At 49.1% G+C, this 21,584-nt stretch overlaps 1 protein-coding gene across 13 annotated transcripts in view; it reads left to right on the forward strand.

Annotated features, from left to right (window-relative positions):
* Window positions 1-21,584, forward strand: part of PTPRT (protein tyrosine phosphatase receptor type T) — a 956,692-nt gene that overhangs the window by 816,011 nt on the left and 119,097 nt on the right. For 8 of the 13 annotated variants that reach the window (XM_066235857.1, XM_066235861.1, XM_066235858.1 and 5 more), the window contains one exon: window positions 4,473-4,502. The exons of the other annotated variants lie outside the window; for them this stretch is intronic. In XM_066235857.1, the coding sequence (XP_066091954.1) occupies window positions 4,473-4,502 (30 nt within the window). The remainder of the gene's footprint in view (window positions 1-4,472; window positions 4,503-21,584) is intronic. 13 annotated transcript variants of the gene reach the window in all.

The following is a 21,584-nucleotide window of genomic DNA, read 5'->3' on the forward strand; positions in this document are numbered from 1 at the left end:
AGTGTTATTAAAAGACAAGGAACCCCCAAATAATAGGTAAATCATTATAGCTCAGGATCCTATATCAGCATCTCTTCAGTCCCGTCATGATCCACAGTTAGTTCCTGGGTCCGGGAGCTCTCAGAAGTCAAACCCCTGCTACATCCCCTTCCCTGGCTTGATCTGGCTCTTCTCCCTACCCTCCATGGTCATGGGCGTGGCGCTTCCTATTTTCTCCACTCCTCCTGGATCCACCAAAGTGGTGGCCCAAGGTTTTCAGGACACATAAGATGGCCCTCAGCTTCCTCCCCTGAAGTGTTGTTCTCCTTGGCCTTAGGGCTTCTTTGTCACACCCCAAAGAGAGTTTTTTCTCTTGCTGTGAGGTACTGAATTTGAAAGAAGCCGGAGAGTGGGCTAGAGGTACAGAGGACCACGGGAAAGACTGGATGAAACTAAATCAATGTACATGCAAAATATAAAGGGGGAAAGAGAGAGAGGAAGGAAGAGAGAGGGATGTTTTGTTGCTTGGTTGTTTTGTAATGGGGGTGGGGATCTTGAGAAATGAAAGGTTGCAGAAAGGGATGGTGGGCGACTCAAACAGGAACCTCTTACAGTTTGCGAAAGATGCAAGTTAAAGTTGAGGATTCTTTTTGTAGTACCTTTCGCTGTTTGGACTGGGTTTCTTTTAAAGTGGGACCATACAGAATCAGGGCTCTATGGAAATACACAGGATGAGTATCTCCATGTAGATGAGCATGTGGGTTTATGGGTGAAATTTATAGGTGGATAGATAGATTGTTTAGTAGACAAATGGAGGGATGGATAGATGGATAGATGGATGGAAGAAGGGAGGAAGGGAGGGAGGGATGAGTTTATGTGCTAATGGATTGGTAGACGGTCAACTGGATGGTTAAGTAGACAACTTAGTTTAAATAGTATGGAACCAAAAAGGGAAGCTGTGTCTCAAGGCAATCTTGCAAGCCAGCTGAAAAGATTTTGCAGTATGTGATTTATTAAGTTTGGGGGGTTTTTTTTGTTTGTTTGTTTCTAAGCACAGCTGTCTTCTGGCTCAGGATTTTTGGTCTCAGGCAATCTGTTACTTACAATATCACTGTATTCTTGTAAATGTAGACCTTCAGTAAATCTTCTTCAAGCCTTAGAGAAAACACACAAGTATACTGTGTTTTGGCCGCAGAATAAAGACCTATAATCCCTGCCCCGGAAGACTTTGCAAGTTAATTGGGAAAAGGTACTCAATTAATAAAAGCTTGTCAGTTGTCATCATTCTGGAGTTGCCTTGAAACTGGGTCAGGTACAAACAGGAAAGAGGATAACTCAGAAAAGCTACTTGGACGTGGTAGTTTGAAGGTTAAGGACGCACGTTGTCATGACGAGCTCGCCCAGACAGAGGTGAACCCTGAAGGCTGACAGTGTAAAAGCCAGAGGGTCCGGGATGCGGGGAGCAAGCAGCGTGGGGCTGGCAGTGATGAGATCCTGACTCAGCATGGAGCTCTGGCCACTGGTCCAAAACTACGCAGAACCTTAGACCTAGCAGAGACTGACCTCTGAGAGCCTGGGGTTCCCCAAATAAAAATGAGAATAATGCTCCACAGGGTTGGGTAAGATTAAATGAGATAAATACATCAATCTGTTTTCTTCCTTTCCCAGAGATAGCACAGGCCAGTGGTCAAGAACACGAGCTTCAGAGCCACCTTCCTGGCAGGTCCAGTCGCTGACTGAGCAATCTTAGGCAAGATACGTAACCTTCTTTGCCTCAGTCTCCTCACATGTAAAGTGGGGGCGATACTAACACTTACCTGTTGGGTGATTGTGAAAAATACATAATTTAATAATGCAGGGTCATGGCTGATAACAAGGCCTGACTGTGGAGTAATGCTACATATGTGTTTGTCCTTACTTTATTACTACGTTAATGTTCCTAAAGACGTGAACACTTTGTCCTTGGTCACCAGAGTGAGAAGCAGCAAACCGTATGTTTGTGGGCGAGGGGGGTGGGTATAAGTTCCTCTTCTTTGAGTACTCCTATATTTCAGGTGTTTAAGATTAATATAATCTAATATTACTTTAGGGTAATATCATTTGCTTATAATACTTTATATATAATATAATATCATTTGAATATAATTTACATTCATATAACCTAATGGAATAGATCATTTTCTCCCCCCAACCTTGAGTGGAGACACTGAGCCTCAGAGATATTTAGTGACTGGCTTGAGGTCAGTAGTTAGCAAGTGGCGGTACAAGCATGCTAAGGCAGGTCAGATTTGCAATCCTCAAAGTTGTTTAAGCTGGTCGTTATCCATGCCATTCACCTGTACATGGATCAGGAAACAAATCCAGGAGAAAGAACCGACTTGCTCGTGACGTCCCAATGAGCGAGTGGAAGATCTGGGATCAGAACCCTGGCCTCTCGAGGCTCAGCTCCAGTGTTCTCAACAGTATGGAGAACAGAAGCGTCTCTAAGTCTTCACTGAATGGCCTGTAAGTTTTCTGCCCTTGAAGAATCACATCTCCAGGCACTGAACCACGGAGCCAGCAATGAAGAAGAGGAGTGGTCCTTTAGTGCCAACCTGTGTGGTTGGTGAAGGCAGTTTGATGACTTGCATGGACTCTTCCCATTCCCGCCCATCACAGCTGGGAATCGTTCACCCCTTTCGTCATCATCCGGGGTCATTGTGCATTCGGCCCGAGATACTGACCAGTTTTAGGAGTGACCAAATCTTGCTTCACTAAGGCTCATTTTCCCCAGCTCCGCCTCCCAAGGAGCCTACAGGGCTTCCCCTCTGCTCTGGTTCCTTGACTCTGAGTCATTTTCCTACTGAGGCTATGAAGCTGGGTTCTCTTGATAGGAGAGAGAAAGCCTAGAAGTAGCCCTGCTTTGGGAGGTCTGGCCAGTTCCTACTTGAGAGGGAGAAATCTGAGGCTCTGAGCACATATCCCCACTCTGCAGATAGAAAGACTGTGTCTTCCCATGCCCAACAACCTGGATGATTGTTTGCAGTTAACCACATAGCCCAGGAAGGGAGGAAACTGTTCTTGCCTGCTCGGATGGAGATTGGGAAGCCTGAATTATTCAGCAGTTTTTCCCAATCTAGTTGTTGTCAGTGTAAGTCTGTTACATAAAAGCATGCTTACTTTCCTATAAAATATGAAGTTATTACAAAGGAAATAGTATGGACTTATTTGAGTTGTTTACTGTTCAGAAGACAAGAGCTGAAAGGGACATCAGAGGTTGCAGGCAGAGATTTTTTTTTTTTTCTTCAAGCTTTCCTTTGGAGAATGGAATTCTTAGTCATGTGGATTCTTAAATGAAACTCCAATTCATAAAACTGGAGGGTCTCTGGGTTCGGCAGATAGAGGGGGACCAGCAGCCCTACCTGCTCCATATCACCCTCCCCCACTACAGTGCGACGGTTCTGCAGAAACCCTGGGTTCCTGGAAACACAGTTTGCAAACCGTTGATCTCGTTCAGCTCGTCTAAGGCTCAGATAAGGAGAAGGCACAGAGAGTTTATTCAAGCTGTAGGACTGCAATTCCTCGCCCTTAGCACTACGCTCTTGCATGCAGTTTGGATTTCGCTCTGGTTATCTGCTGATTGGTAACACACTACTCCCTCAAATCTAATGGCCCCCCCAAAAAATAAGCTGGGGGCTGGCTGGACATCTCTTCGTCTTTGTGCAGCTTCGGGGCCTCTCAGGATCTGTCCAGCTCGACCTCCTCGGGACACCTGCACTTCTCGCATGGACACCTGGGGTTCAAAGTGGGCGAGTCGCAACGGCCCAGAAAGAGCTGCTGGGCTTCTTCCTGACCCATTCTAGAAGGTCCCAACATGTAACTGCCGTTGCATTCTGCTGGTCAGATGGGGCCAGCCCTGGCTCAGTGTGGGAGGGGACTGCACCTAGGTATGAGCATTGGGAAGTGTGGATCAGTGGGGAGCTGTCTGGGGGGCTCACTACATGATCTCCTTGCTTCTGGCCATGACCTTAACTACATAGAGACTGAAGTGATTTCACTTGAAACAGAAAACATAGAAGTCGTGATGGTTTTCCTTAAAACATAGGAGCCCTGGCACATGGAAAAATGGTAGACTGGTTCTAGAAGGCCACAGAAATCTGGCCCAAGACGAAAAAGTCATGATTAATGATGCTAGCTTTTGTTGACCCTAAGAGAGAACTTTCAAACAGCCACAACAGCCAGCATGAGATGCGGCTTCCTATGCATGACTAGCGAGTTTCTCCATCATAGGAAAGGTCTCTCTCATTTTTTTTTTTCCTGCCACTGAAAGTGTCTGATTCTCAGCAACAATGGCCAGTAGGGAAACGTGCATCTCCTTGAGCTTAGGGATGCTAAAATACTATGTGCATTTCTAAGAATCAAGATTTCATATAAATCTAATCCTTGTTTATTTGTCTTTTCTTTTTTCCCCCTTTTTGGACATTTCCTTCATCTGACTGCCCATCAATATATAGAAGAAATGCTTATTCCTACTCCTATTACTTGTAAGTATCGACCCGGGGTTCCCTTTGCTTCGTGCCCCGTAAGGGGACCTGTAGCATGCATCTCCTGCACCGACCACGTGTGTGTTGGTTTCGCATCCTCACCTCTGTCTGACTCATCTGTAGCTCCCGTTTCTATTTTGCATCGCTGTCTCTCCATCTGCAATGCACCGTCATTGTTTGTGTCCGTTATGTTTCTGCCATCTCGGATTTTTTTTCCCCTCCTATTTTTTGGAGATGTGAAGAGCTGTTGGTCAGTGTAATTTTCTAGTTAGACATCCTCAAATTCTAGCAAGAGGTCAGTCTAGTTCTTTTGCAAGTCTGGCATGCATTAAAACAGTCACAGATCTCAGCAAGTTCAAGGTCCGTTTGTGTCTACCTGGGGAACGGGGAGCCCAAGGGACCGGAAGGCTAGAAAGAAATGCATTGACAGTGTCCACTGTTTCAGGAAGTCTACCGGGAGTCATGACTTTATCTAGAAACAGGGGACATCCAGGTCTTTGCTTCAGGCTGGAAGTATCTCAGTTTGGTTTTAGCATTAGTTATCTCATACCATCAATGCATTTCGTTGGCTGATTGCCTGTCAGTGTTGTTTTTACTGCACTTTCTAAATAAAGGTGATGATTTTTCTCATTGTTATTAAACCAGACATTTTCAAAACATGAGGGTAAAGGAGAAATAGGTCCTTGGTAATGTAAGGTTGGAAAAATAAACTGTATTAGTCTCATATCCCTCATGCATTTCTCATACTTGAAAACTGAGGTCCAGAGAAGCGATGTGAAATCACACATTCAGGTATCAAAAGTGTGGGATTGAAATTCTGAATGCCTGGCTCCTGGTAGAGTATATGGCCCATCATTCTGTGCTGTCCTTCACCCCAGGGAAACTTGGCCCTGTGAGAGAGGGGGCATGTCTGTCGGTGACCGTCTGTCAGAGCCTCCAGAGATGAAGATGGAGTGAGCAGAGGCCTCGTCCACCCCCTCTGCTCAGCTCTTAGGTCCACAGGTCAATAGGCCCAGGCGATGAGCCGCTAAGAATCTGCTACCACTGCCCTCGTGGTGTATAGAGATCAGTGGAACCCTTCCCACCCCCATCCCCCAGCAGCACTAGAAGTACCAGAGAACTGGCTTCATTCCTTCATTCATTCATTTGACAGACGGGCATTGGACATGCGCACTGTATTCCGGACGCTGTGGTTGGAGAGAGGCCCAGGGCTTTGAGCCTCGCCCTAACAGTGCTCAGGTCCCCCTGAGAGACCAGCGTCCCAGCAAATACTTGAAACGTCCGCTGAGAGGTTGTCTGTGCACACTGTGGTGTGAGAGCCCTTAGCTGGGTGGCTCACGTTTAATGGGGCAGTGGGCCAGTTATCGGTGCTTTTAGAGACAGATGTGCCCGGTACACACTACTGAAGAAATAAGAACTCTGAGCAGGGGGAACAGCGTCTGCAGAGGAATAGACGAATGAGACCGGACGGGGTGTCGTCGTGTGGTGGAAAGAGAATGAGACTTAGGGACCATGCAGCTCGGGGTTCGGGTCCCAGCTCTGTCACTCACCAGCGTGCAGCCTCGAGCAACTTTCCTAAAACTTCCTTTCTCTTAGCTCTAACGTGGGGTCGGTACATACAGTTACCCTGAAGAGGGATCTCTCAGGGATTCTCACGGCATCAACGCTCCACAGACTGGGCGGGCATACTGCGGCCCCTCACAGCCTCGGGGCCCCTCGCCCTTTCAGCACTTAGCCCGGGAACCTAGCACTGTCTTTGGACGCCCACTTCACACCGTGCAGTCACTGTGCTGGGCGCCCCGAGGAAACCAAAGAGGAGCAGCGTGGGAGTGTAAGAGACGGGCACACAGGCACTTGTAGCTCAGGGCACAGTGATCACCGAAGGGCCTTCCACTGGGGCAGACTTGGCAGTTCCCCGTCCCGACCCTGGAATGTGGGATTCATGCCAGCCAAGAGCAGGCCGTGGTCGGGGAGCCAGAGGAAGACGAGACCTGGCAGAGAGACAGGGGGGCGGGAGGACGGCATGAGGACCCTGAGGACAGGGCCATGGCGGGAGGATGGCGTGAGGACCCCGAGAACAGGGCCATGGCGGGAGGACGGCGGGAGGACCCTGAGGACAGGGCCATGGCGGGAGGGGCTGACAATGGCAGAGAGACAGGGGGCGGGGGGGATGGCGGGAGGACCCCGAGGACAGGGCCGTGGCGGGAGGGGCTGACAATGGCAGAGAGACAGGGGGCGGGGGGGATGGCGGGAGGACCCTGAGGACAGGGCCGTGGCGGGAGGGGCTGACAATGGCAGAGAGACAGGGGGCGGGGGGGATGGCGGGAGGACCCCGAGGACAGGGCCATGGCGGGAGGGGCTGACAGCGTGAGGACCCCGAGGACAGGGCCATGGCGGGAGGGGCTGACAGCGTGAGGACCCCGGGGACAGGGCCATGGCGGGAGGGGCTGACAGCGTGAGGACCCCGGGGACAGGGCCATGGTGGGAGGGGCTGAGAGACAGGGAGGTGGGGGGATGGTGTGAGGACCCCGGGGACAGGGCCATGGCGAGAGGGGCTGATAGAGGCAGAGTTGCTGCAGCAGGATGGACGTGGAGGGTGTGGGCCCAGCCCTGACCTTTGGTCGTCAGTAGTCACGTGTGCAGGCCCTGAGTCGGGCTTGGGAAAGGAAGCCACGTGCCCGGGGCCCATGAGGAGGAATGCTTCCTTCTAACCGTGGGGCCCTGCGCCAGTGGAGAAACAGGAGACTAGCCACCTGAAGGGTCGGAAGGTCCTGGTCGCGTGTGTCGGTCACGTCTAGGAGCCTGGGCGGATGCTGGAGGTAGGGTGGCTCCAGAAGGGACAGTCTAGAGGTATAGTGTCTGGGGACAGGGAGCAGCCTTGGAAGGGAGGAAGGACAGGTGTTGTGAGAGCACAGGATTGAGGGATGTGTGTGAATGGAAAAGAAAGTACAAAAAGGAAATGATAAACTCTATGAGCTCCAAATTCAAAACCCCACTCCACCAAGTCTTAGCTGCAGACCCCAAGTGGGTGCTTTAAACCCTCTCTACCCAAAGTGTGGCCCATAGACCGGCAGCATTAACATCACCCAGGGGCTTCTTGAAGTGCCTGGGGTCCCCGCTCGGAACTCCCGGGTCAGAACCTGCATGCTAACAAGACCCAGGTGACTCAGGTGCACGTTCGAGTTTGAGAAGCACTGACTTAGCCAGAGTGTCAGTTGTCGGACCTATAAAATAAGAAAAATAATACTCTTCTCCGAGGGGCTTGGGCTGGGTTCGTGGTCCCTCTAAGTCCCAATACCATCCACGAAAGAAAAAGCCTCCAACACACTTTGGTTGAACAATATTTTCCCATAAAAAAGAAGTTTATTCATTCGACAAATGTTTGTGGGGTGACCACTTATATGCCAGGCACTAGTCAGGGTTTCAGGATATAAAAGCAAAACAAACAAAAATCCTTGCCCACGGGGAGCTTTAGAGTGGAGTTGATAGAAAATTAACAACATCTGTAAGGGAAGTGAGAGATGTTACGTGATGGAGGAAAGAGATGAACCAGGGGGAAAAGACATAAAGTGTGGATGGGGGAGAAGCCGGGGAATTTTTTTTTCAGAGAAAAAGACCCTCACAGTTCCCCCCCCCCATTGAAATGGCCCATACACAAGACCCAAGGCCCTCAAACTTTTTCTGCAAGTAAATATTTTTTGGCTTTGTGGGCTCAAACTGTCAACATTGCATCAACTCAATTCTGATGTTGTAACACAAGGGCAGCCGTGAACAGTAGGTAAATGAGTTAGCATGGATTGATGCCAACAAGATTTATTTTAGAAAATCAGGCAGTGGGCCAGATTTGTACTGAGGGCCACAGTGTGCCAATCCCTGCCCCAGACTTCTGAGCTATGGAGAGGATGAAATTCAAGATGTATCCTGTTGTGTGGAGCTCTGTTACAAGGTGTGTTTGTGGCTGACACAAAGGTGAACAGAGCACCCCCAGACCAGCCTAGAAAGGAGCAGAAGTTGGAAAGAATCCCTTGTTGGTAGCTACCACGCACTAGGCTCATCTAAGGCTTACAAGCCCTCCCAGACACACGCCGCTTTGGTGAGTACAGTTAGACACAAAGAAGGAGGTCGGAGGGCTTGTCTAGATACACAGCCAGGATGTGCCAGGGCTGGTGTTTGAACCCAAGACCGCGTAGCCCCAGGTCATGCTCATCTTTTCCACCAGCCCCTATTCTTCAGGGGATGGAGAGACTCCTGCCTGCACCGTGTGCTTGGAGAGCCCCTGGCCGGGCTGCAGTAGAGCCAGGATTCGCATGGAAGTCTCTCTGCCCGTAGAGATGCAGTCTTGTGTGTGGGCATCAGCCCCTTGCCAGGGGCAAGAAGTGGTAGCTGTTCCTGGCTAGTAAGGAGGCTCTCGGAGCAATCCTGTTCTTTGCCGTTTTTGGGAATTTGCCACAGAGTCAAAGCCTGAGGCACTAGGCAGCCAGCCCACGGGTAGCCATGAGGTTAGAGTGAGGGGGTGACCAAAAGAGCTCTAATGAACAGGCTAAAAAAGAGCTGTCGATAGAAGGATCTGGAGACCCAGGGACACTGGAGAGTCTGGAACGGAATTCTTTGTTGTCCAGGGCACACACAAGAAAAATGAGGATAATGTGGGTTTAGGCGTCAAACCCAGCTCACAATTCTAGGTCTGCCTCTTCCGTCACGTTGTTCTGACCTTGAGCAATCATGGAAACACTCGGAGACTCTGTTTCTTCAGCTGCAAAAACGGCGATGACAGTAGCGACTTCCTGGCATTTTCGCGAGGTGCAGTAAGAGAGTGTGTATGTTGTATGGCCAACACGAAGTAGGTATTTTATAAATAGCGACTATTACTCCTCACATTCCAAGCTGACAGAAATGCTTCCACAGAATTCCTTTTTGCCTTTCTCTAGTAAAGTGGACCCAATAACTTCCTTTTGAAAAGAATATTAAGCATTGACATGTGTTCACAGGTTAATTTACCTTAAGGTGTGTGATGGGCACTGTAATTGTTTCGAACAGAGACATTTTCATGTAGTGGTTCCTGTAAAAGCGCGAAGGTGTTTTCCAGCCATTCTGGTAGAGAGAGAGCACTTAGCCATCTCACTTGGCCTTGGACCCGTGCCTATTGCCACTGTGCAGAGGTGGGAAACAGTGGTCTGGGCTGGTCCCTGTCAGCAGGCACTCTGGAACTCTTCTTAGGCTTGTCCCATTTTCTTCCTGTCTCTTCCCACGTCACCACATTCAAATCTCACTCTGTTCTTTAAGGTCCAGATCCAACACCACCTCTTACAGGAAGTCTTCCCTGATTCTCTCCACCTGTGAGAATGACCTTTTCTCCAAACTCTTGCCGTGGTTACTTTGTTATCACAAGTGGGAGAAAATATGTCTTAAGAATGTTCCTTGTGCATTGGGGGTGTTCCCCATAGTGCCCCTAACACAATGTAGACTCCTAGTAAAAGTATGTGGAGGAATGAAAGAATAAGAGAAAATTGGAAGATAGAACAGCAACAGTCAGTAGGGACATGGTCTGTTCTTAAGAGAAAGACAAGTAGCAGCAGTTTTTAGGAAACTGGAGAGCTTGCACCTTCCCTGTGTTTCTGTGGCTTTTAGGACACCTTTGCTCTCATTAAGCATCTGGGACCCGGACAATTTTTTCTGAGTCCCAGTTTCCTAATAGTCAAAGTGGAAATAAAAGGGCAAACCTCATAGAGACCTTGCAAGGATTCCATGAGATAATATCTGGGAAGTGTCTGGCACATAGTAGGTCCTCCACTGAAGTAAGAAACTGCCTCCTTTTCTGTAACACATACCCCTTTGTGTATCACAGGCTGTTGCAAGTCCAATATCATTGCCTCGATGCATTTAAAGAGGAATTTAACATGATTATATCAAGAGATACTCAGAAAGCACTTTATGTAATTCATCAGTCGCTTCAGATAAAAACGAAGGAAAAATAGGAATAAAGGGAAACCATTTGAAAGTGATAAGTATCAATTACCAAAAGCGAACAGCAAACATGCTGGCGGGTGGAAAGCGAAAGCATCACCACGAAGGCAAGTCAGGGACGTCTGTCATACTGCTGTTTGGCCCAGGGGAACAGACACCTTGGTGAGAATTGGGCTCCTGGGCCCCGCCCCCAAAGGGGTGGGGCCTGCACTTTAACCCACCTCTCAGATTATTGTTTCACACGCTGACTTTGAGAACATCTTCTCTCCTGATATCCCCACATCACCCTGATAGGACTGTCCCTTCCTCAGTGTTGCACCTTTGCACCTGCCGTGCCCTCCTGATAACGCCCATCCGCCTTCTGTGCCTGCAAGTTTTCAACAGCCTTAACAAGGGAAAACGGCTCTTCTCCTATATTTAGGTGGCCATCCCTAACTCCCACCCACCATGTGTGTGGTCCTGGGCACATAGTCACCCTTCATTCATTCACCCGCTGGCTCATTCATTAGGAACCGTATTCTTGGGTTACACTGCCCTTGGTGTGTTTGCACGTCTATCTCCTCGTCGACGAGGACTGGGTGTTCCTCATCTTTCATTTCCCGGTGACTAGCTGGGTGCCCAGCACGAGTCAGGCGACGTGAGATGCTGTTGATTGTGTGAATGAATGCACACTCAGGAGGGCGTACGTGTGAGGTTGCTGCACCCCCCCCATTTTGTTTTATCCTTCATGGAGTTCTATTACTCTGTTCTCTGGATGTTAGTTCCTACCCACTTCCATTCATTTTGAGATCAGGCTTTCATATCACATCTCTTTTGCAACTTTCTATTGGTGTTAGGTTTCAGAATGTTGAACTTGTGTATCGTGATTATACGTGTGTAATATTAATGGACACTTCTGCGAGGAGGTGGGTGCAGTGCCCTGGGTACATCCCGGTGTAGCGACAGACTTGGGGAGGGCGTGTGACTGAAAGGATGCTTCATTTTTCACTCTGTCAGATTAGAGTCTAAACACATCGGTCGTGAATACCAGACAGAGCAAACCCATAAGTCAGAATCTGTCCCCTTAACCAGGGAAAATACAAATGAGCGTTTCCCCTCCAAAGGCGGCAAAGTTGTTTACACTTCAGTTTGAAGTTTATGCGTGAGATTTTCATACCAACCAGGTATCATGGATGGCTTGAGGCTTAGAAAAGTCTGTCTGTGATTCTGAATGCTTCTAGTCCATAAATGCATCGGAACGTTGTAAAGAAGGTGTGGAAGAGAGTGGGGAGGGGTCTCTGTTGACAGAGAGGGTTGACCGACCAACTGCAATGTGGTGGGAAAGAGAGGTTCTGGTGGAGGTCGCTGTGATGGGCTCTTCAGATCCCCCTTCGAGAATGACGGTTACTCCCCCATCGCCAGGATTGCTGCTGGCAGACCACTCTTTGCTAACAGCCCCTTTCTGAACTCCTCACCCTTCAGAGCTGCCTCCCCAAGGTCATCCACATAATCAGTCAACACAGGGGTTGAAAAGTCAACCCAGCTTCAGAACCTCCCATGGATTTGGCTCAAATCATCACTGTAACTGCACCACCACTCAGCTTCCCTTACTGCCCATTGTTTTTCCTCCTGCACCTCCTCTGCCCCTCCCCTCCCCATCCCTCCCCTCCCCTTCCCCTCCCCTCCCCTTCCCCTCCCTCCCCTCCCCATCCCTCCCCTCCCCTTCCCCTCCCCTCCCCTTCCCCTCCCTCCCCTCTCCATCCCTCCCCTTCCCTCCCCTCTCCTTCCCCCTTCTCCTCCCCTCCCCCTTCCCCCCTCCCCTCCCCTTCCCCCCTCTCCTCCCCCCTTCCCCTTCCCTCTCCTTCCCTCCCCTTCCCTCCCCTCCCCTCCCCTTTCCTTCCCTTCCCTTCCCTTCCCTTCCCTTCCACAGATGTCAACCCCAAAAGCTCCTCCTAACTCATCTCCCACATGTTAATCTTTGTCTCAGCATCTAAGTCTCAGGGAACACACCTGTCACATTCCCTTTGGCCTTCCTTCAGTTTGACCCCTGGAGACACATGGATCTGAGCATGTAATATGCCTCTCCCCTCAACATGTACATGTCATTGCCTGTGGGCACATGTGTACCCACTGAGCCCTCCCCTCAACATGTACATGCCATTGCCTGTGGACACGTGTGTACCCACTAAGCCTTCCCCTCAACATGTACATGCCATTGCCTGTGGACACGTGTGTACCCACTAAGCCCTCCCCTCAACATGTACATGCCATTGCCTGTGGACACGTGTGTACCCACTAAGCCCCCCCTCAACATGTACATGCCATTGCCTGTGGGCACGTGTGTACCCACTAAGCCCTCCCCTCAACATGTACATGCCATTGCCTGTGGACACGTGTGTACCCACTGAGCGGGTTACCATTTTGTTGCCCACTGATGAGACATGAGCTGTAGAAAGTCCTCCCTTGGACATCGTTCATGTATAGGTGTTTGTTTCTCTCCGATGCCTGTGCTGGGCATGAGGGCTGTGCACATCCTCAGACATAGCTCCTGCCCGGGGAGAGCTCACGGTGTAGTGTAGAAAAGACTGTAGTCAGATCTTTTTGCTGAGACAGCCAGAGGGCCAGGTTTCCAAGTGCCCAGCCACAGGGCCCCTTAGCATTGAGTCATCAGGGCAGGGACGGATCTAATTCTGAAAGCGCTTGCCTTCAGTGAGTAACCCCACAGCGGGGAATGACTCTTGCAACTAGGGCTGTGGCAAAGAGAGGATTCTGAGACACACAAACTGGAAAATGCCTAAGTGCTTCAGCATGGTGCTTTTAACGGGAGGAAGTGCTTTAGTTAAGCTCCACAGTGATGGTGATGATGATAACGGTCTCATCTTATTTGTGTATGCTGCTTTATCTCTTCCAAGGTGATTTCCAGCCTATAATCTGGTTGGGCGTGGAGGTGCTTAGCAACATATTATGACATAGATGACCCTGTGGTATGGGAAAGAGCCCTGGGCATTAATGGCCCTGCGGTTTTAGTTAAGTCACTTAACTGCATCTCAGCATCAGTTTCTCCTATGTAAAATGGGGCTGACAGCACTATGTCTCTGAACTGCTGTGGTGTTTGAATGCATAGCCTCTCGTTCCTAAGCATGTACTGAGCAACATCTTCATGCTACCCACCGAGCTAGGCGTTAGGTATTTAAGAAGGAATATCATCACCCTCTCAAGGAGCTCACAGCTTAAAAGCCAACTTGGACGTGTTAGCAAAGAGTTCATAAAGCAAAGTTATACATACATGGGAAAGGAACAGTGAAGACGTAACGCAGGAAGGAAGTCACTGATTCTGTGTCGAGGAAAGATCCCCTGGGCTGAAGGGTTCCTGGAATAGGGAAGCCAGATGCTTCCCTGCAGCAATGACATCTGCACCCCGTTTTCTTTCTGGCTTCACTCTCTTAAAATAAACACACCTTTCCCAGGGAAGGAGCAGGTACGACTCCCCTCTGCACTGCCTAGCAGCTGTGACTTCTAAGCTCTCCGGGTTTCCACTTCCATCTGTGAGATGGGGATGATCGTGCTCAATTCACAGGGCTAGCGTAAGAAATGAAATAACATACTGCATGCGCCAGGGGAGGGGTTGTCATTCTCGAACCCAGTGGTCCCCAACCTTTTTTGGGCCACGGACTGGTTTAATGTCAGAAAATATTTTCACGGACCGGCCTTTAGGGTGGGACGGATAAATGTATCACGTGACCGAGATAAGCATCAATAGTGAATCTTAGATGGATGTAACAGAGGGAATCTGGTCGTTTTTTTAAAATAAAACATCGTTCAGACTTAAATATAAATAAAACGGAAATAATGTAAGTTTTTTATTCTTTCTCTGCGGACCGATACCAAGTGGCCCACGGACCGGTACCAGTCCGCGGCCCAGGAGTTGGGGACCACTGCTCTAAATGGTAGGACTGAGCTAGAACACAGCAGTGGTCGGGTGTGTCGGGGGAGGTGGGGCAACAGAGGTTGTGACCACCCACCTACGTGACCCGGAAGAAGTTGTCGAGTAGAACGAAGTAGAACAATTGAAAGGGTGCTCCTTAAACTTGACTAATTTTCTTTTCGGGTGGGGCACCCCTCCCCCTGGCATCCATTCCCACTGATACCAACGAGAGGGACCAAAGAGAATGAACGATTCTGGCCGGAACCACGAGGGTAGCCAATGTCATTTTAACACAAGAAGACTTTGCAGGCCAGTAGGTAGAAAAGATGGTGGGTGATGGGAGAAGGGCTTTCCCGGATATTCCTAAATATAGAGGTTAGGGGACAGGCTTGGGTTTCGTGATGTGACTGCCGAAACCCACCTTATTAAAGGAGCCATGATTCTCAGAAGGCAGAGCGGACCCCTGTACTCGAAACAGACCGAGTGGGAACCATGCCTCCTTCCTGGGAACTGAGCTCGGAGGAGCTGCTGGAGGTTGGCGGAGGGTAGCTGGGTGAAGAGAGGGTCACCAGCCACAACCTACAAAGAGAGGCTGGAGAATGGATTGCATTGGTCTTAACCGATGCTTAGACATTTTAAAGTTTCGGGTCATTCTAATCTGAAGCCATGATTGAGAATCACCCCTCCAGGAGAGCTTAAGGAGCCAGGGTCATGGAATATAAACATCTGGTTTTCTTGAGGTCTCAGTCTGGCTACGAAACACTCAGCTAAGAATTTGGTCTCATGGAATCATCACATAGACATGGCTTTGGTTATGAGCCTGAGTTTGGAGGTCAGAGTCCATAGAAGATAGAATGTGGCCCTGGCCAGTGGCTCAATAGTAGAGCGTCACCCTGGCATATGGATGTCCCTGGGTTTGATTCCTGGGTCAGGAAACACAAGAGAAGCAACCGTCTGCTTCTCTCCCCCCTTTTCTCCCTCTTTCTCTTCCACAGCCAGTGGCTCAATTGGTTTGAGCATGGCCCTGAAGACTGAGGATGGCTCAGTTGGTCTGAGAGCATCAGCCTCAGGCACTAAAAATAGCTCAGTTGATTAGAGCATTGGCCCCTGATGGGGATTGCCAGGTGGATCCCGATCAGGGCTCATGCAGGAGGCTGTCTCACTATCTCCCCTCCTCTCACTTAAAAAGAAAAGAACAGGAAAGAAAAGAAAAGAAGATAGAATGCTATGGGATGGCACCATTTCTTTCCTTTAAATATTGAAGTAAACAATTCTTACGAGCCCATAAATGTGTAGACCATGTAATGAATAGCAAAGAGGCCCCAGGCTCATTTTAAAATAGTATTTAATTTCTCATAACAATCACTCCCCACAGTGGTGTTGGTGCATTATGAGGAGTGAGGACCCCTCAGCCATGATCAGTCTCCTGAGAAATATCTGTTTATAAGCATTCTCTTCATCAGTGGGCCCTCAAAGAGCCCGATACTTCTGCAGATTAAGCCTCCTTTTCTGCAGAATGAAGCAATGTTGGCCGAGCTGCTTTCTGAAGCACTTGCTCATTCCAGTGGCTTGGAACCATGGTGCGGAATATACTAAGAGGGTGGAAATTTGTGTCTATTGCAGCCACCCACGTTTTTGAAGTGGAAGAATTGAAAGATTGGTGTGGTCATTACCCTCTTTTCAATGGGAGACTTGATTTTTTTAAAGAGTGAAAATACGGTTTTATGAAGGTTATAAACCAAGTTGAGCCTCAAGACTAATAAGGCAAGCTTGTTTGTGTTGGCAAACAGCAACAAGGCACTTTTGGGGGGATGGGGAAAAAAAGCTAAAATAATCTGTATTTTTACCTTTGTCTTTCTTTCTCCTGTTGTTTACAATTTGGACGTCTGTCGCTCAGTTGACCACTGATGAAAAAAAAAAATCTAAGCTCAAATATGGTTGAAAAGGGATCTTATCCTCTGCTGTTGTCTTTGCTCTGAGCAGCAATATCACGATGGAAATGTGGGCTCAGGCTTTTCCAGGAGATCCGTGGCTCATTTACCATGTACACATCTGCTAGATTACCACGTCGGGGGTTTTTTTAGCCACTGAGGCTCGGTGCCGTTTACTCAATAAATGACACTTTGGTAATCTCGCCCCCCACTGCTGAATGGTATTAAACTGTGCTTCTGCCTTGGCTCTGAGCGGCGAGGACAACAGGGCAGTGTGGACCACTGCGTGTGGGTCTGAGTCCCGGACTCGGCCACTTTCTAACCTAAGTCCTCTGAGCTTTCTGTTCCCGCTGTGAGGGAGGGGCCGTTGTTCCAAATGCGGAGGGTGGCGGCAGGGTTGCCAGGGTTACATAAGCTAACGCGGAACAGCGGGCTCCGTGTCTGACACGTCGTAGGCGCTCAGGACATTGTGGTTATCACGGTTGTGCCTCACGTTGCATGGCACTCTACCTACTGGTGCCTCGCCGTTTCCGCAGTCCTTCCGTACAGAAATCTCATGAAATCCACAAGTCAAACCGATGTGGAAGTACTTCCAATTTTATTTTTATCTTTAATTTTTTTATTTTTTTTTTTAGAAAGAGATGAAGGGAGAGAGACAGGGACAGAGGGAGAGAGGAAGAAACATTGACTTGTCGTTCCACTTATTCACGCCGTCATTGGTTGCTTCCTGTGCGTGCCCGGATCAGGGGTTGAACCTGTAACCTCGGCATGTCGGGACAACGCTGTGACTAACTGAGCTGCCCGGCCAAGGCTAAGAAGGATTTTAAGTATAAGGAAATAAAGGCTTATCAAATCATCCCAGGAGTACAAGCCACGTGAAGAAAGGGAACCAAGGAACAGAGAGTTGCCAATTTCTGGGCCTGTGTTCTTGTCATGGGTTGGGAAGTGGGTGTCACAAGGATTCTGAAGGAGGCTATTTTACATGGTAGCAAAACTGACACCCTCAGAGGCCAGGTAGACAGGGACTCAAATAAGGTTCAACGTTGGTCCCTACCTGAAAGTTCTCACCATTGCTCCAAATTATTATAGGTGAGGGGAAAATAAAAACAACCCTGTACCAACCATTTTGTTCCTTTAAATACACTCACCGCATAAACAGGACAAGAATCAAACAAGCCTGACCAGGTGGTGGCGCAGTGATTAGAGCATTGGACTGGGACACGGAAGACCCAGGTTAGAATCCCCGAATCACCAGCTTGAGTGCGGATTCATCCAGCTTCAGTGCGGGCTCATCCAGTTTGAGTGCGGGCTCATCCAGCTTGAGCGCGGGCTCACCAGCCTGAGCGCAAGGCTGCTGGCTTGAGCTCAGGGTCACTGGCCCGAGTGTGAGATAATAGATATGACCCCATGGTCACTGGCTTGAACCCAAGGTCGCTGGCTTGAGCAAGGGATCACTGCTCAAGCCCCCACACACCCGTCAAGGCACATATGAGAAAGCAATCAATGAACACCTAAGGAGCCGCAACGAAGAATTGATGCTTCTCATCTCTCTCCCTTCCTGCCTGTCTGTCTGTATCTGTCCCTCTCTCTGACTCTTTCTGTCTCTGTCACACACACACACACACACACACACACACACACACACACACACACAAGAATCAAGCAAGAACAAAAGCTCATTCATCTTTTTACAATTACATGAAATGTTATCATCTTTTTTGGAGAAGCAGAAACCAAGATTAAAGACAGGGTAGGGTGGGGGTTGTTTTGTAAACAACCCCTCTCGAGTCCCACTATTAATTTTCTAGAGTAAACCTTTGACCCTTAACATGTTTTTGTTCATGGTGTCTTATAAATAGGGCTGTGACATGAGGAGGATTTCACTCAAACTCAGCCCTGCCAGACACACAGAGAGAGAGATAAAAAATGTAGCCATGATGCTTAACATGACCACAGGTGTCAGCTTTCACTTTCTGGATAATTGAGGTTTGGAGGCTCCCCCCCCACTCGCCCTTCCCTCTTTCGAAATAAATGGACGATGGCATTTTAGAGTCGGGCTCGTTGGTGTGCACTGGGTTTTGACTGGCCTCTCATTGACCCGGTAGATCACTCTGGGGAGTGTCAACAGCGTCACGTTGAGGCCTCTGGCCCAGGAACGGGGTGTGTCTCTCTGTCGGCCTGGGTCTGCCCCGGCTGCTTTGCATCCTATTGTAGGTCCTGTGCACGTTTTGGTGGATTTATACCTGAATGTTTTATCTTTTTTTCCTGCTGTTGTAAATGGTATGTTATTTTCCCCCCATATTCTGATTGTTTTTTATTAATATATAGAGATGATACTGATTTTGTATATAAAAATAATAATAAATGCACATGAAACCAAAAGGAAAAGAGGTGAAGAAAAGAGCTGCCAGGTGGAGGAAAGGGGTAGCTGCATGACCGATGGAGTAGGTCAGGTGTCCCCAAACTACGGCCTTGCGGGCCCGCATGCGGCCCCCTGAGGCCATTTATCCAGCCCCCGCCGAACTTCCGGAAGGGGCAGTGAGAGGAGCACAGGATGCGGATGCCGCAAAGCGCCACATCACTCACGTACAGTACTACTTCCAGTGACACGGGATGTACGCATCACGGCTCCGGAAGCATGTCATATGACGCACATCCGGTCTGCGGCTGCGGCGCCCCACATCACCGGGAGCCGTGTGAAATAACAGCAGAAGTAGGAAGAAAGGCAGAGCACTATAACCATTACTACACAGTACAATGGCTCCCATACTCCCCCAAATGTACAACAGCATAATGGCCCCTATAACCTCCCTTTGCCCAAAAGTCTCCCCCCACATTACTATACACCATGTTTCCCCTATTATAAGACCCTGTCTTATATTAATTTTACCCCCAAAAGATGGGGGCCATCTTATTTTTAGTTCCTATTGAAATACTGGTCAGTTCGCTGATTTAAATTTATTCTTTATTTTAAATATTATATTTGTTCCTATTTTGTTTTTTTACTTTAAAATAAGATATGTGCAGTGTGCAGAGGGATTTGTTCATAGGTTGTTTTTTTTTTATACTCCGGCCCTCCAGCGGTCTGAGGGACAGTGAACTGGCCCCCTGTGTAAAAAAGTTTGGGGACCCCTGGAGTAGGTGAACTAACCCGGGCCAGGTGCTTAGTAAAGGTCCCAACGTGAGCTCAAAATGCTAACTCCCATCTGTCTTGCCTTCTCTGATTTTGTGGTGCTCTAAACACCAGCTCTGTTCCGCCAGGGGAGGTTGTAGCCCTCGGAACCGTGCGATAATTAAGATGTTAAGACTTGGTCATAGGCAGGCCTGAGCTTAGAGCTTGGCTCGACCACATACTCGCTGTGTGGTCTCGAGCATGCCTCTCACTCTCTCTGGTCTTCAGTGTCCTACCCTGGGAGCAGGGATGATACATGATCAGGTTGTAATGTGACCATCTCCCCGTGCCCAGCGCCTGGCCAACGCTCAGTGAGCATCCGATATCCTTGTTGTTGCTTTTGTTGTTGTTGGTAAGTTACAAGGGGGGTGATTCAAGGACAGCATAAAGGACTTTCCACCAATGCCGGTCTAACAATAGAATAAGTGGAATATGAGGTAGTGAGCCTCACGTCCCAGGAGAATGGACCATCCCCTATCCGGGATACGCCAGGGGGAGTCAGGCTTCCTGAAGGGTTGCCCCTGGTGTGGAAGTACTGCAGTTTCCTCCTTGCATGAGAAACAAGTGGCAGCCGCCCCAGGTCTCCCCAGTTACCTGGGACACTTGACCCTCAGCCACGAGGCGCTTGAGGCGGTAGACAGACATGGTACCCACGAGTAAACAGACACGGACCTGACTCACCCTTCCATCAGCTGCGGTTTATGACGGCACATTAAATGCGATGGCTTCCTCTAGGCGGCTGGTGTGTGAGACCCGTCCTCTGTAGCTCCGTGCCATCCATTCTAGCTTTCCCCCAGGAGCGCAGACAGACCCGCCGCCTTCCTAGTGTACACTAATTAATTTATCTCATGCTTGTGATTTTACGGCGCTTAAGTGCTGGGAGCCTTTCTGTTGATTCTTCTCCCTGCAAAGCACCTCACGTTGCATAAAGACCATGAATCTCCGTCGCGAACGCCGTCTGTCTTGGGCCGGGCAGCGGCCCCGCCGGCTGCCTGTTGTCTTCCTGGCATGGCCTCTTCCAGCCAAAGGAACACATCCATTAATTTATCCTTAATGACATTTTGACATTCCAATCAGCCCATCAGATGTTCCTCGTGCACAACTTCTCCCACACGGCCGGGCCAGGGTGCCAGGCCACTCTTGCTGCATAATGCATGAGACCAGTACTCTCTGACAGACGGACGCAGCTGCTAGTCACCGACCGCACGTCCCTAACAGCCCTGCTCCCCGGTGACCCACACCGAGGCCTTCAGAGATGTGTCCTTCTATACCCGCAGTTTTCTGTGCCTGGGGGGATGCTGGTCAGCGCAAGGGGAGGTGTCCTGGTTCAGAAACACACATGCAACAGTGTACTTTGGGGGTGAAACTAGAGCAGGGGTCCCCAAACTACGGCCCGCGGGCCACATGCGGCCCCCTGAGGCCATTTATCCAGCCCCCACCACACATCCGGAAGGGGCACCTCTTTCATTGGTAGTCGGTGAGAGTACTGTATGTGGCGGTGCCTTGCTCACGTACAGTACTACTTCCGGTGACACGGGACGCACTCGTCACGGCTCCGGAAGTGCGTCTTATCGCTTGTTACATCTAGCAGTGACAAATATGGAACTGGACATTGACCATCTCATTAGCCAAAAGCAGGTCCATAGTTCCCATTGAAATACTGGTCAGTTTGTTGATTTAAATTTACTTGTTCTTTATTTTAAATATTGTATTTGTTCCCGTTTTGTCTTTTTACTTTAAAATAAGATATGTGCAGTGTGCATAGGGATTTGTTCACAGGTTTTTTTATAGTCTGGCCCTCCAACGGTCTGAGGGACAGTGAACTGGCCCCCTGTGTAAAAAGTTTGGGGACCCCTGAGCTAGAGTATATTCAAACCCCCGCCACGCTCAGAGAATTTAAAGTTAAGCTTTAATTCCACTAATTCAGATGGAAGAAGGACCTACGGGGAGACCTAATGTCTTGAATTTTATTACTTGGCTGCTATCTTCAAAATAATGATCGCAAAGACATTGTGATAACAATGGATATCAGAGAAGAAAGGAAAATTATCCTTAATACCTTCAATCTAACACATCAGCACAGATACGCTTCCTCATCATGGTACTCACGA

The sequence above is a fragment of the Saccopteryx bilineata genome, chromosome 6 (assembly GCF_036850765.1).
Source record: "Saccopteryx bilineata isolate mSacBil1 chromosome 6, mSacBil1_pri_phased_curated, whole genome shotgun sequence".
Lineage (NCBI taxonomy): Eukaryota > Metazoa > Chordata > Mammalia > Chiroptera > Emballonuridae > Saccopteryx > Saccopteryx bilineata.